Below are 18,132 nucleotides of genomic sequence, written 5' to 3'. Positions count from 1 at the left end.
GAGCTAATTTATAGGATGCTGTGAAGTTAAGATACTTATACACACATACTAACACAAATTAAATAAGGCAAAAACATCTGACAGTCCACCAGTCAAGGTCAGACAACTAGACAGAGAGGAAACGGTGACATCCACCATCTGTTTCCCTCTTCATCTCCATCCAGCCCTCCTCCTTTTGGCAAACTAAAACAGTATAATAATTTTTTTTTTAAAACCTAGGTCATGAAACAATTTGTGTCTGCAAGATAGTAATTTGGGCAGTGGATATTCCATGTTAAAGTTGATTTTGTTTGGCAGTGATTTGTTCGTTAGCAAACTTCTCTCTTTTTACACAAGAGAATAATTTTTTTTAAAAATAAGCACGTGGAAGCAGATATGACTTGAAAACGTGCAAAAATATAAACTAGACTAAAGGAGAGAGATGACGGTATTTTACGGGACCTTGTGCTCTCCACATGCAAGAATCTTTTGGTCCTATTCGAATGGCCTTGATAAAACCTGCAGCTCGGGGGAAGAGTTGGTAAACGTTGAAAAATCCGTCATCATGTGTGCCGTTTTGTACCAGAGATCACAGACGGAGAAAGGGATGAGCTTTATGCCAAAAGTTTGTCATAACAGAATTATCAGACATGCCTCTTGCCAACAGCACAATAAATAACATCAGAATAAAACTTAAATAGTGCAAGTAAAGTGCAAGGCTGTTATTGTAACCGCTATCATCGTAATTATCAACAATGTGACGTAATGAACCGAACGAAACACTGATCACATCACTTCTTACTAGACCGATGCAATGCACTTGTCCTTGAGACAGATGGGTCGTGAAGGAGGGACGCTCTTATGCCATGATCCTTGGAATGTCAGCTGACTGCACTTGTGTGAAGTGGCGGGAGGGTGCGCAGTTGAGACAGTGGCATGGTCCATTCACAGATTAGACAAAAGAACACTGCCCCTGTCACATGCAGAGGGTCATCTTTTCACAGATCTGCCACGACAAACAACCCAGACAGACACACTTCTCTGCATCACATTGACTTCTTATAGAACTATACATATATATATATTATATATATATATATATATATATAGAGAGAGAGAGAGAGAGAGAGATATATACACAAATTTGTACTTGTATACAGGAGTACGCCTGTACATCTCTGACACTATAAAAGAGAACTTTGTTGGCTATTGGTGTCCACTGCACACATGGAATAAGACATTAGGTTATTACATCAGCTATGCAAGTATGGGCTTACCACACTACTGAGGCATGCTAAAAATAATCTCTTTTGAAGAAACGCTCGATAAAATGGAGATTCTGGTGTCAACGTAGCGATTAATTAAGGACCAGTTAGCTGATGACCAAAATAACCCAAAAGAGGCACAGCGCGGTGGACCTCCTTCAAAAGGCCAGGCTAAAGTCCACGAAATTTGTGTCAAGACGAAAAACGAACACGTTTTAATGAACGAAAACAAACAAGAAAGGCAAGACAGAGCAAATAAATGCAAACATGCTGCACGCTCCCTACGGAAAAAATTGTGTAAACGTTGCAGAGGCAAAGTGTTGAGAAGGGAAAACAAACTTCCTTCTCCAAAATGTGTTTTGCCAAAGCCTTAGGCTCATCTTTTTGGAAGAATCTCCCTGGAATTACACCAATTGACATTAAAAAATGTTTCCAAATCTCTTTCTGAAGTGTCCTATGTTATCTTGTGCTCTCTAATCACCTTCAGAAACGGCGATAGCTTCCCTCAACAGGTCTGAACGCCCGTGTGCCTGCGCTCGTACACATATGGTACATGCATGTAGTAAATCTCCGTGTTCTCCTGTATGTTGGGAGCAACGCTTTTGCATCTGGGTGTGTGTAGTTCGTTAAAATCTAGAAATGCATGTGAACTAGACAAACTAAATATCTGCCCACAATGATGAGATATTTTCTCTTGAACTATCTAGATCTAAATGAGATTAGGTTAAACAACCAGCTTATTCAGAAGAAACTACCTACAATTTGTGTATCCGTGTATGGACATGAGCGCATATGTGTGTGTGTGTGTGTGTGTGTGTGTGTGCGCGCGTGTGTCTGGAAGTTGGCATGGTGCCACCATGTGGTCAATAGTTATCCAACAAGCCATCAGAGAAGAGGTTTTGCACATCCAACATGGCCGCCAGCTCTAGCACATGTTTCTGTAGAAGGCTGCTCTCCACCATCTCCTGTTTCGGCAGCTGGGGGTACGATTCTGGAAAACTCCTCGCTTCCTGTAACGTGCACAGAAACAGCATCCAGCTGCTTTGTGAAAACATCTTGAATAAAACATTGGTTCAAAAACTGTGTTAAACTGCTGCAGTCTTATAAATGTGATCTCTATTTGCTCTATTCTGTCACTTAAAAAAAAATTACACTCATCTAAAAAGTTTGGCCATGTTTTCACCTGATCACTTCATGCATTTTTACTGATCGAATAGCTATCTGAATTGTTTAAAACGGTTCCATTTACACTTACACTTGGATTTAAAAGCATCTCAAAAGCGTTTCGGAGGGCATTTAAACCTGGTCTTTTCACGATTGGAAAGCTATCTTTTCAGAGAAAACACATAAAGTGACCAGGTGTAAATAGGCCCTTTGATATGACATTGACTTGAGTTGGTTCTGCTTCCAGAGGACCTGAATTTATTTCATCTATCTTTTTCGGTAATGCGGCTGCAGTTTTCAGTCTGAGAGTGTGTAGTTCCACCAGGAGGTTAACAACAATACATAAAATGTATATTTTAAATGATAATTTTTCAATGTCATTTATATTTGTTTAATGCAGCTTTGTATGTCTAAGACTTTGGATATATCATAATTATTGTGGGATACAAAGAGTGAAGTATTATTATTTATTGTATTTATAAAATAATATTAAAATATTATTATAGTATTTATTAATATTTGTATTTTTTTTTTAGTTTTCATTTTCTTTTTGGCTATTTAAATTAGTTAATTGTTTTGTAATATTTCTATTTAGCTTGATTTTTATTTAAATTTTAGTTTTAGTTATTTTATTAAACGAAAATTAGAAATGTTGCAAATAACTGAAATAAAATAAGTTTAAGTAGAAAGATAAAAAGAGGTGATATATATATATATATATATATATACACACACACACACACACACACACACACACACATATACAGTGGGGAGAACAAGTATTTGATACACTGCCGATTTTGCAGGTTTTCCCACTTACAAAGCATGTAGAAGTCTGTAATTTTTATCATAGGTACTCTTCAACTGTGAGTGGCGGAATCTAAAACAAAAATCCAGAAAATCACATTGTTTGGCCCACTCCTCCATACAGACCTTCTCCAGATCCTTCAGGTTTCGGGGCTGTCGCTGGGCAATACGGACTTTCAGCTCCCTCCAAAGATTTTCTATTGGGTTCAGGTCTGGAGACTGGCTAGGCCACTCCAGGACCTTGAGATGCTTCTTACGGAGCCACTCCTTAGTTGCCCTGGCTGTGTGTTTCGGGTTGTTGTCATGCTGGAAGACCCAGCCACGACCCATCTTCAATGCTCTTAATGAAGGAAGGAGGTTGTTGGCCAAGATCTCACGGTACATGGCCCCATCCATCCTCCCCTCAATGTGGTGCAGTCGTCCTGTCCCCTTTGCAGAAAAGCATCCCCAAAGAATGATGTTTCCACCTCCATGCTTCACGGTTGGGATGGTGTTCTTGGGGTTGTACTCATCCTTCTTCTTCCTCCAAACACGGCGAGTGGAGTTTAGACCAAAAAGCTCTATTTTTGTCTCATCAGACCACATGACCTTCTCGCATTCCTCCTCTGGATCATCCAGATGGTCATTGGCAAACTTCAGACGGGCCTGGACATGCGCTGGCTTGAGCAGGGGGACCTTGCGTGCGCTGCAGGATTTTAATTCATGACGGCGTAGTGTGTTACTAATGGTTTTCTTTGAGACTGTGGTCCCAGCTCTCTTCAGGTCATTGACCAGGTCCTGCCGTGTAGTTCTGGGCTGATCCCTCACCTTCCTCATGATCATTGATGCCCCACGAGGTGAGATCTTGCATGGTGCCCCTAGACCGAGGGAGATTGACCGTCATCTTGAACTTCTTCCATTTTCTAATAATTACGCCAACAGTTGTTGCCTTCTCACCAAGCTGCTTGCCTATTGTCCTGTAGCCCATCCCAGCCTTGTGTAGGTCTACAATTTTATCCCTGATGTCCTTACACAGCTCTCTGGTCTTTGGCCATTGTGGAGAGGTTGGAGTCTGTTTGATTCAGTGTGTGGACAGGTGTCTTTTATACAGGTAATGAGTGGAGAACAGGAGGGCTTTTTAAAGAAAAACTAACAGGTCTATGAGAGCCGGAATTCTTACTGGTTGGTAGGTGATCAAATACTTATGTCATGCAATAAAATGCAAATTAATTATTTAAAAATCATACAATGTGATTTTCTGGATTTTTTAGATTCTGTCTCTCATAGTTGAAGAGTACTCTATGATAAAAATTACAGACCTCTACATGCTTTGTAAGTGGGAAAACCTGCAAAATCGGCAGTGTATCAAATACTTGTTCTCCCCACTGTATATATATATATACAGTACAGGTCAAAAGTTTGGAAACATTACGTTTTTTTATATTTTTGAAAGAAGTATCTAATGCTTATCAAGGCTGCGTTTATTTATACAGAAAATAGTTAGGGTAAAAATACAGAAAAAACAGTTATATTGTGAAATATTATTACAACTTAAAATAATAGTTTTCTATTTGAATATACTTTAAAAAATAATTTATTCCTGTGATGCAAAGCTGAATTTTCAGCATCATTACTCCAGTCTTTAGTGTACTCCAGTCTTTAGTGTCCAGTCTATCACATGATCCTTTAGAAATCATTCTAATATTCTGATTTATTATTAATGTTGAAAACAGTTCTGCTGCCTAATATATTTGATGAATAAAAGGCTAAAAAGAACTGCATTTATTCAAAATAAAAAAATATTTTCTAATAATATAAATCTTCTTTACTATCACTTTTTATCAATTTAACACATCCTTGCTGAATAAAAGTATTGATTTATTTCAAAAAAAGAAAGAAAAAAAATTACTGACCAGTAGTGTATATTGCTGTTACAAAAGCTTTCTATTTTTAAAAAAATTGCTTTTTTTTTTATTTTATATATATATATATATATATTTTTTTTAACTTTTTATTCATCAAAGTATCCTAAAAAAGTATCACAGGTTATGAAAAAAATATTAAGCAGCAGAACTGTTTCCAACTTTGATAATGAATCATCATATTAGAATGATTTCTAAAGGATCATGTGATAGACTGGAGTAATTTGCATCACAGAAATAAATGATCATTTAAAGTATAATAAATTGAAAACCAATTATTTTAAATTGTAATAATATATCACAATATTAAAAAAAATTCTGTATTTTTGATCAAATAAATGCAGGCTTGATGAGCAGAAGAAACTTCTTTCAAAAACATTAAAAATATTAATGTTTCCAAACTTTTGACCTGTACTGTGTATATATATTTATTCTTTTCTTTTCTATTGGACCTCAACTGAAGGCAAGCTTTCAAGAAACACTGGATTCAGATCTCAGTGTTGAGAATAGTAGCCTATTAATAAATGTAACCAGTCTGTTTAACCTGTTAAGCTGCAACCCCACTTTTGAAAAATCCCAAGAAATGACATACCCAAACTGAAACAGATACAGTTCATGAACCCTTTGTACTAAAAGCACAAGTATGATCTCATTTGAAAGCTGACACCTGGCAGTTTATTGTAAATGTAGAATTAATTATTGTCATAATGACAAAAATTGTTTTAAATAGCTTCAAAGTTTTGTAAAGTTATTAGAAATTATTTTTTATGAAACATCCTCATGAAAAAAAAATTGAAGTTGGCACTGGAGCAATCTAGAAATGCACTACAGCTAATGCCACATGTCTAAACATTTTATGTTTAAAATCTTAAGATAATAAGTCCAAAACTCTGTATTTAGTGAAATGTTTTTCAAGACCATGTCATGTGACTTTATTTTGATTTGACGCTAAAATGCTACTGATGTTTATTGTCATCTTCTAACCATCTATCCAGTATATTGTCTTTATTGTTTTGTGGTGCAAACGAGCCCCATTCAGTCTCAATCTCCCCCTGCACACATTCACACCTCTCCAGCCCGGTTATGGCTCTAAATATGCATTTCTTTTGTCTGCATTATAGTTACTAACGACTGGCTATTCACAGGCTATTCATATGGTTTCAGTCACTAATTTATTTTCTTAAAGTTCACCCTTACATTTTAAACTGTATCAAATGCATTTCTTGAATAAAGAAACATTTCAGTAAGCATTCAAAAAAATAATAAAAATATAACTTCTAGGTGGCAGGTGCACCTAGGGCTAGCTAGCATGTTAGCTTAGCACACCATCAATACACGACAATTTATGAGATTAAAACCATGTTTGTGCTTATAAACTTACTTTATAAAGCAAATCGAGTATTTTAAATAATTTTTTTGTGATCTAATTTGGCTTCAGATAAAAAATCAGACAGAAAATATACTATTGGATAGTGTTCTGCACAACGATTCTATATAGATTAGCATTACATTATAAATATAATCTATTATTATGGAAATACCTGGCATGGATTGAAAAACACAGGTAACTCAAATATCATAGCAAACATGTTTATTGTCTTCAAAACTGCATGTTACAGCCATAGTTACAGCGCGATCTCGTTAGCTTTGTGTGTGTTCGAGGCTTCCTGGAATGTCACATGATCATGGCTCTTCTTCATGTTCTATATATGGACTAATACTGTGCACAGGGCGGCGAGGGCGCCCTCAGGCTATTGGTATGAATTGAAAACACAGTATCAGAGTTATGCAAACGCTCATAGTGATTACATCGACGCATTTGGGTATAAATTCAATAAATATTATTCCTGTCTATAGAAATCTGATGTAAACCTATGAGAATATATCAATATTTCTCCAAATCTGCACATTTTTGAGCTAAAGCCCTGAGGCACGTTGTTTTGTGTATCGCTGTCATGACGACGGCACGGGAGTTTTTTTATGAATGAAAGCGGCTGACGCGCATAATTCATATCAAAGGTATCGACTAATTTTTTCATTTCATAACTCCTGACACAAATTAAGAAATAACTGTCGCTATAAGTTTCTCAGAATACAATAGTGGTCAAATTCTGAAACTTGAGTCTTATATCTTTTTAATGATGTATAGTTTGTCAAGGTATAACATTAAATCTGATAGTAACTTTGAACTATATATAAATAAAACCGCTTCAGTGCGTCCGCGCTCTGGCAACGGTTAACAGGTTAAAGAAGAAGTTTAAAGATGAGCTGCAATACCTCATATTTAAAAGTATATTTAGTATTTATTTATGTGTTTGAACTGTGCTGCATATTTACACTTGTGAATATACCCAAAATTATTATTGATCAAATTGTGTTTATTATAGTAACATATATAATATTCATCCAATTCAGTCTCACCCGGAAGAGCTTGTGTAAACGGAGCGTGGTGCAGCAGAACACGAAACGGATCATGAGCAGTCGCAGAAACTCATCGCCATAAAACTGCAGAAAGGCCTGATCTGGAAGACAGTCAACAGGAAAACTATGAAATATATATCTGTCCATTGGTCCAACCAGTGAATGATGTATAAAAATGTATGAAAGCATTAAAAAAAGCACAAAACAAATGTAAAGGGATAACGGCACATATTGGCATTACCTATAACTCGGGAACTCGTGATCATCTGGCCAATGTCATGGAAAACCTTCCGCAGGAGTTCCTGGGCCTTTTCCCACAATCCATAGCGCATGCTGCTCAGTCCACAGACAGACAGGAAGCCCATGAGGGGGTTGTAGAGGAAGAGAGTAAACAGACTTCCACGCTGAGACTGGTCTACAAGCGAGTAAAACAGAAAACAACAGTATAAAAATACAATAGATAATCAATATAATAACAGACAATCTTACTTCAAGGGGAAAAAAATAAATAGGAAAAAATAGAAAGCTGAGCAAATATATATATTTTATATAAATATATCTCTCTCAACACAATGTCAAAACAAACAAAAAGGAGACCTTGCATGCTCTTCGGATATGCTGTTGGAGAAAGCAGGCATACAAGTGGTTGGCCGAACAGGTTGGAGAAATTCTGTGGAAAGACAGGAAGAAGTCAAACAATTAGTTTTAATTTCTTTTCATTTTTAACAATAAATTTACTCTACTAGTAGTGAATGGTTCATGTGTTATAAATGTACACTAGGGGGCACTCCATTACTGAACAAAGCAGACAACTAAAGAAAATCAGTTGAGGACGAAAAAACCTGAAACAAAGGGTGATCAAATCAATCTATAATTAAAAAAATAAAAACTACAACAGAGCTGTTTTAACTACCTATTCAAGGTATCTTACTTCTTGTGTGTATCCTAGTAAATAAGTTAGATTGTCTTACTTATAGAGCAAGCACATGGCTGCTCTTGAATAATGAATGGCTTCATGATGTCACAGAATGCTGCAATGATGGAACAAATGTGAGCGTATGACAAAGAAAGGGAGACAGAGAGCTTATGTCTCACCTTATAAGCTGTGCTGTTGGATGAGTCGACAATGATAAACAGAGGTTTCCTGGTGAAGGGGAAAAGGTCTCCTGGGTGGAGGCTGCAAAACACACATTTGTGCATGTATGCGTGTTAAAATAACACCTCAGTGTCTCAAATGTGAAGTAAGCACATAGTTTCAATGTACAGTAGGCTGGCACAGAATGGGTGTCAATGAAGGCTCACCAGTGCATCTCTTTTTGTGCCTGATTTCTCTTCTGCACCATCTCACCGTTCACCACATCTCGGTTAGTATTGGTCAGGACACCTCCAAAGTCATAAGGACCTGTAAATAAATGTTAAATGTGATGTGAAATAATGATGGGACAGATCTTACTCCTTCTCGTATGCATCCAAATGTAGCATCATGATTCTTTTTGCAGTGGGCCAACTTTTCTGAGTGGATCAAATTATGTTTCTCCGTTTTCAACACTGTTCAAAAGTCTGGGTTCAGTAAAAAAAATTAAGGATTTTAATATTTGTATTCAGCAAGGATGCACTAAATTGTGTAAATTAAAACTGACAGTAAATACATTTATAGTGTTACAAAAAATTTCCACAAAAATATTAAACAGTTCAACTATTTTCAACATTGATAAATTATAAGAAATGTTTCTTGAGCACCAAATCTGCAAATTAGAATGATTTCTGAAGAATGGAGTAATGGCTGTTTAAAACAGTTATTTTAAATAGTAATATTTTACAATATTTACTGCATTTTTTATCAAATAAATGCATTATTGTGAGCGTAAGAGACTTCTTACTAAAACATAAAACAAAAATCATATGAAACCATGCTTTTGAACATTAGTGTATATCATTTCTGTGGGTGGTATTTCCTAAAAAAAAAAAAAAGTTCTCTACCATTAGCTGAGCTAAATTACACCTGGTATTCTCGCATGGATATTTCACGCAGAATATACGCACTTAACATGTTCAAGATTTGAAAGATTATATATTACTTTGCACAGAAAAGGCTGGCAAGTGATTCGAATCAGTCTGTGCTAATGCAGATGTGTTTTTGAACATGGCAGTATGTTTGTAAAACACATCATACATGGCATTACACAAGTCTTCGAATCCTACAATTTGATTGGCTTAACAGCATTCCAAGAGTGCTTATTTCGTTAGTATTTATGTAAATCATATCATCCAGTGATGTCAGACAGAACAACAGTGTGCTAAAACACCTTGGCGTACCTTCACACTCAGAGCGTCCATTGGGGAAAACTCCTGTGGCAGAGAGATACACCAGCAGGACACTATTGGCTGGCAGCTCCTAGCAATAAAAGAATCAGTGAAAGAAAAGAAAACTTTCAATGACTAGAACAGATAAATTAATCCATTAAATTGGCTAATTAAATCAGACCGCTCACAATACTACAAATGGTAAAGCAGTGTCATAGCAAGCTTAATTATTAACTTAAGTGGCAGTGCTGCACAGCCAGAGCATCTCAGTATCACACTTAAGACTAATAAAACAATTCAGAATATAACATTTAAAAATTCTTAGGCTGTGTACATCTTTGCACATAGAGACACACACACACACAAACATAGAAAAGCTAATAGCAGGAACTGGTTAAAGAAGCACTTGGTAATGCCTTATTTGTCATCATTTATCTAAACAAAACATGAAGCAAGATGGAAAACAGACTAAAAATAGGGGTGTCTGAGGGTTAAAAATGAACTGCTCTGTGGCAAAAGCGTGCAAGGATCTGAGTCGTGTGCGTGTGGGTTTTCCTCACACTCTCGAGGTGCTACGCTACAGCAGAGCAGATAGTAACACGCTAACACCCCTGTAGCATGCCATGCTGCAACTCACACTCACACATGAGGTGTCACTCCAGACAACAGAACAGAAACTAGTGCATAGGATAGACAATAACCATAATGCAGTTATGCAGGAAATGCCTGTAAAATTCCCTTGAGATCCAGAGGCTTTAAAGGCCCAATAAAAGCATATGACGAGCCATGTTAATGTGTTTCCTATTGAAACAGGTTTAGGTGAGGAATAATAAAGGGCAGACGAGAAAGACATTATGCAAATTTTAATATGTACACCAGGGTGGGAATTATGTAATTTTAGGGGCAAGGCCATTTGGCCTCCACCTTTTCTTTTTTTTTAGGGGCACCAAGGCCATATGACAGGGCACAAAGGCCATTGAGTACAATTCGATGGTTTTCCCATTCAGATTGATACCATAACATCCTAATTTGGAATAAGACATGGATTATGACTTTTTTTAATAAAAAAATTTTTTTTTAATGAGAGAGAGAGAGAGCGCCATTACATCCAGAAGGTATACACCCTCACACAACAATAGAAACAACATAAATGCCAATAAAAGCATTCAGAAACACCACAAATGCCAATAAAAGCATTCAGAAACAACACAAATGCCAATAAAAGCATTCAAAATATTCATTCAGTCCTCTATATCATGTGAGTGTGAGAGAGAGAACCATTACATCCAGAAGGTATACACCCTCACAATCATTATCGCTCAGCGCTCAACGCAGTTTGCTTCGCGCTCCACTCAAATCGCCCCCCGCTCGCTCCAAAAAAGGAAAAAAATCTACACGTATCACTTGTAGCGGTCCCCAAGCGTTTTTGCGCCACAGATCGGTTTAATATCAGACAATATTTTCATGGACCGGCCTTCAAGGTGTGGCGGATAAATACAACAAAATAAAATGATACGAACGGCATAAAAACTGGGGTATTTTTTTTAGCCTATAATAATAAACGTGAATCCAATGTGTAGGCCTACTAGCAACTTTATTAGCAGCGTCCTCTAACATCGCGCCTAAAAACAACTGAGAAAGTCTGAACACAAACAAAATGCCCCCAAAAGAAAAAAATCTCTATTTTGAAGTGCTGCCAATAAAGCACCTAAAAGCTGTCACAACGAACCGGCAAAATTAATGATTATGAATATGTAAAATATAGCAGGAGACATTTTAATTGTTTACTAATAAACCAGTTTTTTTTTTTATGTCTGTGTCGGCTGGAAAGATGCTGACTCGCGATCTTCGCAGTAGTGAACGCGCCAGAGAGAAATGCACATTTCATACGGATTACATAAGAGAGAAGTCTGTTTTCTTTAGTTTTGAATTGTTCTGTTTAAAAGTAGACATTTCAAGCTTTATATATATGTCTCAGGTCTGTGAGGCAAGTAGGCTATACGCTGAGTTTCGGTTCATTTATGAGACAAGCTCCAATTTCGCCAGCGCCTTTGTGTCGTGATTATCTATTTTCTAATATATTCACTTTTAATTTATTAAATCCAGACAATTGGTTGATGAAACATTGATTAAAATTAAGATACAATTAATACAAAACGAAATTAAATTTAAAGACAGGCTTTGTGCTTTCTGTTTGAGGTCTCTGTGAAAGTTTTATAAAGCAGTCTTTTAGTGCCGCTTTCAGAGCGCTCACGTCCGTAACAGAGAACTGTCCAGTCTGTAACATTGTTTTTTTTTTTTTTTTGTGAAATAAATTTCTAAATAAATGCGACTTATAGTCCAGTGCGACTTAGGCTAGGCCTATATGTGTTTTTTCTTCTTCATGGCGCATTTTTTGACTGTTGCGATTTATACTCCGGAGCGACTTATTAATAGTAGGCTACACCTATATGACTTCTCATTTTCCTTTTTGAAGTACTTTTTGAACTCCATTATTGAACTGAGTTTTGACTGAAAATAGTCTACTGTTGATGACTGTGCAAGACAGATGGACTCAGGGTCAGGCTTGACTGAGCATGCTTCAGACTCGTGGTGTGAGCGGAGCGAAACTGGAGCGGGAAATAGGGCGACGCTCCGTCCTTTTGAAATTGCTGCTCTGCGCTCTGTCCAAGATCCGCTCGCTCCCGCTCCACTCCGCTCACATGCTCTGCTTTATACATGGAACTTGGACAGGGCCAGGGCACACAGGCCACTGTGGCCGTACGATGATTTTTTTTTTCACGGGGCATGAAGGCCAAAGTGTAGGGCAACGGCGGCCATGGCCGCGTGGCCGCGGTATAATTCCCACTCTGATGTACACTACTGTTCAAAAGTTGTGGGTCAATAAGTTTGTTAATGTTTTAGAAAGAAGTCTCTTATGCTTAATATGATTTATTTGCTCAAGATAGAGAAAAACTGTAATATTGTGAAATATTACTACAATTGAATTTGATATAACTGCTGTCTATTTTGATATATTTTAAAATGTAATTTCTGTGATGTAAAGCTGTGTCATATGATCAGTGTTACATGATCCTTCAGAAATCATTTTAATATGTTGATTTGATGCTCAAGAAACATTTCCTATTATCAATGTAGAAAACAAATATTCTTTTGGGAAAAATCATCATTTTTTTCAGGATTCGTTAATAAATAACAAATTCAAATTAACAGCATTTATTTGAGATATAATTTTTTAAACCATGTTAAAGGTGTCACCTTTCTGAATAAAACAAGATTTCTTAAAAAAAAAAAAATGTAAATAAACTTATAATACAAAACGATTTAAATATACACTTAAATTTTTGAACAGTAGTTTATATTTGCTTAAAGTACAAATTGTCATTTAAGAGTCTACTGGCATAGCATATATATCACATTTGATTTAAGCTTAATCACTATATGTGAAATGTCACTGCTACAAGGTCTCTACGCAAATATAGAGTCAAAACAGGACAAAAATGACAGGATGGATTGACAATTAATTGACAGGTGCTAAAAACTGCAATGACATCAGACAAACCTTGAAGGAGGCAGACAGGAAAGTGAAGAGCTGACTGAAGGTTGGTTTGTAGAGTAGATATTTATGAGGGTTCTCTCTTTTGGCAGGCTTTTCATTGGGCTCCTATAATGAGAGAGATAAACGAGTGAGAGAGGAATAGAGAGACACAGAGAGCAGGTGGAGTGAGATAGAACAGTAAGAGAGACCCTGAAAAAGGTGAAGTACTGAAATAGCGAGGGAGGAAGGGTGAAAATACTCAGAAACACTCAACATAGAGAGTGACAGGGAGAGTGTAAGAGTCTTCTCTTACAAGTGTCCCTGGTTTGGAGCTTTGTGTGGCCAGGTTCACTGGTTCCCTCTCAAGCGCTTGAAGCATACGAAACATATCGATGGTCAGCTCGCTAAACTTCACCTGCAAACCAGATGAAATCCAACCATTGCAAAAACCAGAGTTGTAACCTACACAACAAGTTTGAAGTGTCTAATCATTTACATAAGAAAGCACCGCTTGAATTTGACATATTATATAACTTGCTCAGCCTGCTAGGTGTTTTGCTGTACTGTACTCCCACCTGACTGTTACAGTTGCCAATGATGAGTGCATCTGCCAAGGTGAGCTGGCCAACCACCATGCCCTGTTCAAGAGGGGGGACACCCCCCTCCTGCAGCCGATTGGATATGACCACCATGGCGTTGTCATCATTTACGATCATAAGAGGATCTGCCTGTGTAGGTAGAAAAATAGTAGATGAGAAAGGCACAACGGTGAAGAAAATATCAATATTTGTCAAACAGTCTTACAGAGTGGACTACATCTGACCTTTGTAACAGTAAGTCGAGTTATTGTGCTTTTTAAAGTGCACAACATTGATACATTTTTGCATGAAATAAAAATTAAACTGATTTACTATACACTACTTTTCGGTACGTTTATACAATAAATAAAAAATCAACATTGATAATAATAATTATAATAATAATCTCAGAACAACTTTGCTTTTCTGTTGACATACAAAATATTTTTTATATCATGAAAGGGGGTTGTGAATCGCATTTCATGGTGATTTTAATAGTGCAATTGAGTGCTGCAGGTATGACATCACTTTGTATGCCAATCACGGAAATGAGTTAGCACTTCTGGTTCTATCATCCCGAAGTCAATGGGTTTTTTGAATGGGATTTTGGTTAAATGGCTGAAATAAGGTCTGTGGTGAATACCAGCTCAAGACACTTTCACGTTTTATTTTACGACATAAAATACATCAGTATTACCCCATTTTTTAAAGCTGTTACGTGTCATGAAAAAGGCAGTTGCTAAAAAGTGGCTAAAATGGGACTTCAGAGGCTGTCGGGGACATTAAACGTCATCACGCTGAACAAGGTAAGCTCAGTCCACTTTTACAGCCTGCTGCTTATAATTGTGCTCTTATAAACTATTCTAACGTTCTGAGAAAATGTTTTTACATAAAAACTGAAAGAGTTGTCGGAAGCTTATTGATTGTGACGTTGAAATCGTGGGACCGTGGTGTAGTTAGTTTATACCCTACCTTCAGCTTTTTACTGCATTTAGGAATTAAAATTCATAAAAGTTGTGTTTTTGTCATCTGTGAAAATTCTTGATGGCCAAAACGAGTATCATACAATTTTGTTGATCAAAAATCCTATTGAGTTTTTGTCGAGGGAACCAGGCCTACAAAGTGACGTCATGTCTGCACCACTCTATACTGATGACACAATATGCACATTATAGACTTCTTAAAAAAAAAATTCTTACCTCCACAAAAGCAGCAACTTCTTGCAGCACCAGGTTCCACTCTAACTGGTCCTCTGTGTTAAAGCGCTGGGTGTAATCCTCAATCTCCTCAGAAAGCTCCTGCAAAAAAAGACACCACAGATGGTCTCAAAAACACCGATAGAAACCATACTGGGTTTTTCTTCTCATGAACGGTGAATTGTTGTCAGTATATTTATTAGTCCTTTGCAAAAAACAAATATAAAATAAAAAAATCCATTAATTTCTATAAATATGAGTATATGAGTAATGGCTGACAGTGTGCAATTTTACAGTGCCAAAACTGATGAGGCGTGAATTTTGTCTTAATTCCAGCTGCATAACTAACCAACAGACTGTCCATGCTGACTGATCCTTTGGCAAGAACCTCTGTTCGACTGAATATCTATCCATGGACTAAAAATGTGTAACTAGTCCATTTGGTCTGCCGTCCATGACTTACCTTGACTAGCACTTTAACCAGGTCCATCTTGTTGAGCAACAGACAAACAACGATAAAGCGAGCGTAATACCTCAGCTTTTTTACAACCAGCTCAGGCCTGTGCAAAGGAGAAGGGACAAGATTAATGAACTGAAGAGAAAACCATAAAAGACAGAAATTTGGGATATTTACTGCTTTACTTGCTCATAAGTATATTACTTTAAAGAACTTTCCAGAACAGAGAAAACAGAAATCAAGAAAACATCAACTTTGCTCATCACAGTTCATTGTAGCGCCTTTTCACCTGTCTTCTTTGTTGACTTGGTGGTAATATGATCGCTGGCGAATGGCCGAATAGAAAGAAAAGGCTTCATTTAGGTAGCTTGTTTCTGAAGTGCGGAGGCTGAAGAAGACAAAATGAAAAAATAATGTGAAAACAATTCTTGAAGTACACTGTTTGAAACCAAATGAATAAATAGCTGTGTTAAAAGGCTCCTTACTAGTAATGGTAGTACAGCTGCCCAATTTTTGAGGCCACTTCACCTATCTGCCACCTCTTGAGACCATACCGGTTGTCCAGGACTTGTCTATTCTCCAGTCACATAAACCCAAATAAGAAGAATCAAGAATCATCTGTCATTAATGCTGACATCATAGTGCAGAGGAACTATCAGAGGGAGGTTTGATCATGCATGTTAAATCTTCAGTCTTTTGTAGTTCTAAGTCTACCGGTTTTATTTTTGAGATTTTGGTTTAAAAAAACAGTCCTTTCTGTTTCAAAAATAGATCTAGGGCTGACCTGTGCTGCTGCTGAAACTTCCACAGCTTGGTGTATACGTCAAATGTTCGGCCAAAATAGGACTGCCACTGCTTGTGTCCATATTGAGGCAGATCCCTGCAGGAGTGTGAGAGAACAAACAAGAGAAACACAGCCAAATTTACTTCAGTAATGCATTCTCCTCATTTATAGATACTCAAATGTCAATTTAACAGGCTTTAACAGACAGAATCAAAATAAAGCATTTTGTATGTGCTTGTGCTTACACAGTCAGTATTTGGAACTGACAGCTGTAAAACTACATACAGTTGATTGTAAAGAAAGTGGCGGGGTGTAAGCATAGTAAATGATAGGAAAAGTTCGATATATGTTTTTTTGAGTTATGACAGTTGATAATTATGAGGTCAAAAAAGATGCATAGATGTATCATTCACATAAAATCAACATGAATTTCATAAATAGAATTTCTTTTCATTTCAACTGTACAGGAGTCTCAAATAAAGACGATATGAAAAAGGAACTGATATCGAAGATATAGTTGTGATAGATAACCATTATGACAATGACTAAGTAAATATGACTATATTAAAAGACTTCTATGCAATGGGAATTACTTTTTTACATATGATCGAGGTACTGTGACTCATTGTTTCAATCACTAGTTTCTTTTAAAATAATAAATCAAGGTTGTATTAAACCCAAACCTATGACCTTGATACCCACATATCATTATACAAGGCATTTCTGCCCCTCTGCCTTGACACTCCAATTGCAAGACATCATTTTGGACAACAGCAGATGAGCCTTCCAAATATACAAGTGGTCATAGTTGTCATGCACTTAATTAACATCATCATGCCAAAGATGAGAAGACATTGGTGGAGGGGGAGAGCAAAAACAGCGCAATCAGAGAGTCAGAAAGTGCGAGTGGGTGAGAGTGTTTGGGCAGGGCTGTGGTGAGTCATAGTGCCGATGATGTGAAGGAATTTGACGAGCTATGGCAATCAGCTTGAGAAGTAGCACTTTTGCCTCTATTCGCTCTTTCTCTCTTTATTCCTTTCTCGTCCTTTTCCCCCTAAACCTTCCAAAAACACCTCTAGGCCCTATTGTTATCATCAAAGGGTTGCTATGACAACAGAAGCAGGGACTGGGGAAAGAAGGGAGGTTGCGAATGCAGCAGGTAAATTCAAAAGCCCTTATTTACACATGCTCACACATGATTACAGTAGATGATGCATCATTTATGAACCTGTAACGGCTCATTCTGGGAAAGGCAATGGGACAAAAACGAATGTCAAAAAATAAAACATGTCCAGGCATAACCTTGAGTTATACACATATACAACAAGCACACACACACATCATGCAATGCAATTAAACACCAGCGCACAGACACGCCTCCTTTCATTCATGCAGATTCGATGAAACCCAGCACTGTATTTTGTTCCACAGCTTTCATTCATAATGTGCATTCACACATGCTGTAAGGTTATAGAGATGGATTTGTGAGATTTACGGTTCACCCCGTTGCCCTTGTGGGCTGCGAGAGACAAGGTCAGGAAGGAGATAGGAGCAGTCATTAGGCAGGGCTTTAATTTCACTACATGCACTATTAATTTCCCATCCACTCTGGCAGCATTAATACCCACTAGACAGATTCACTGGGAGAGCACAGCCAGGGATAGACCTGTAAATTAGGGAAGGAGGAGAAAGGGAGAGAGATAGGATGGTGTATGTGTGCAGATGGGGTCAGATGTGG

At 37.2% G+C, this 18,132-nt stretch overlaps 1 protein-coding gene across 2 annotated transcripts in view; it reads right to left on the bottom strand.

Annotated features, from left to right (window-relative positions):
* Nucleotides 1–1,981: 1,981 nt before the first annotated feature.
* The window catches only part of scai (suppressor of cancer cell invasion), a 33,449-nt gene continuing 17,298 nt past the window's right edge, over nucleotides 1,982–18,132 (bottom strand). For both annotated transcript variants that reach the window (XM_084114507.1, XM_084114508.1), the window contains exons 3-17: nucleotides 16,395–16,490; nucleotides 16,096–16,182; nucleotides 15,900–15,998; nucleotides 15,617–15,713; nucleotides 15,157–15,255; nucleotides 13,955–14,107; nucleotides 13,693–13,794; nucleotides 13,404–13,505; nucleotides 9,854–9,932; nucleotides 8,840–8,939; nucleotides 8,633–8,714; nucleotides 8,135–8,207; nucleotides 7,779–7,952; nucleotides 7,538–7,638; nucleotides 1,982–2,254 (exon numbers count right to left, since the gene is read on the bottom strand). In XM_084114507.1, coding sequence (XP_083970633.1) covers nucleotides 2,108–2,254; nucleotides 7,538–7,638; nucleotides 7,779–7,952; nucleotides 8,135–8,207; nucleotides 8,633–8,714; nucleotides 8,840–8,939; nucleotides 9,854–9,932; nucleotides 13,404–13,505; nucleotides 13,693–13,794; nucleotides 13,955–14,107; nucleotides 15,157–15,255; nucleotides 15,617–15,713; nucleotides 15,900–15,998; nucleotides 16,096–16,182; nucleotides 16,395–16,490 — 1,591 coding nt within the window. In that variant the 3' untranslated portion in view covers nucleotides 1,982–2,107. The remainder of the gene's footprint in view (nucleotides 2,255–7,537; nucleotides 7,639–7,778; nucleotides 7,953–8,134; nucleotides 8,208–8,632; nucleotides 8,715–8,839; nucleotides 8,940–9,853; nucleotides 9,933–13,403; nucleotides 13,506–13,692; nucleotides 13,795–13,954; nucleotides 14,108–15,156; nucleotides 15,256–15,616; nucleotides 15,714–15,899; nucleotides 15,999–16,095; nucleotides 16,183–16,394; nucleotides 16,491–18,132) is intronic.

This window comes from Abramis brama (assembly GCF_963993115.1).
Source record: "Abramis brama genome assembly, chromosome: 5".
Taxonomy (NCBI): Eukaryota; Metazoa; Chordata; class Actinopteri; order Cypriniformes; family Leuciscidae; genus Abramis; species Abramis brama.
Note: the sequence above shows the minus strand (reverse complement) of the source record. Positions and strands in the feature narration are given on the sequence as shown.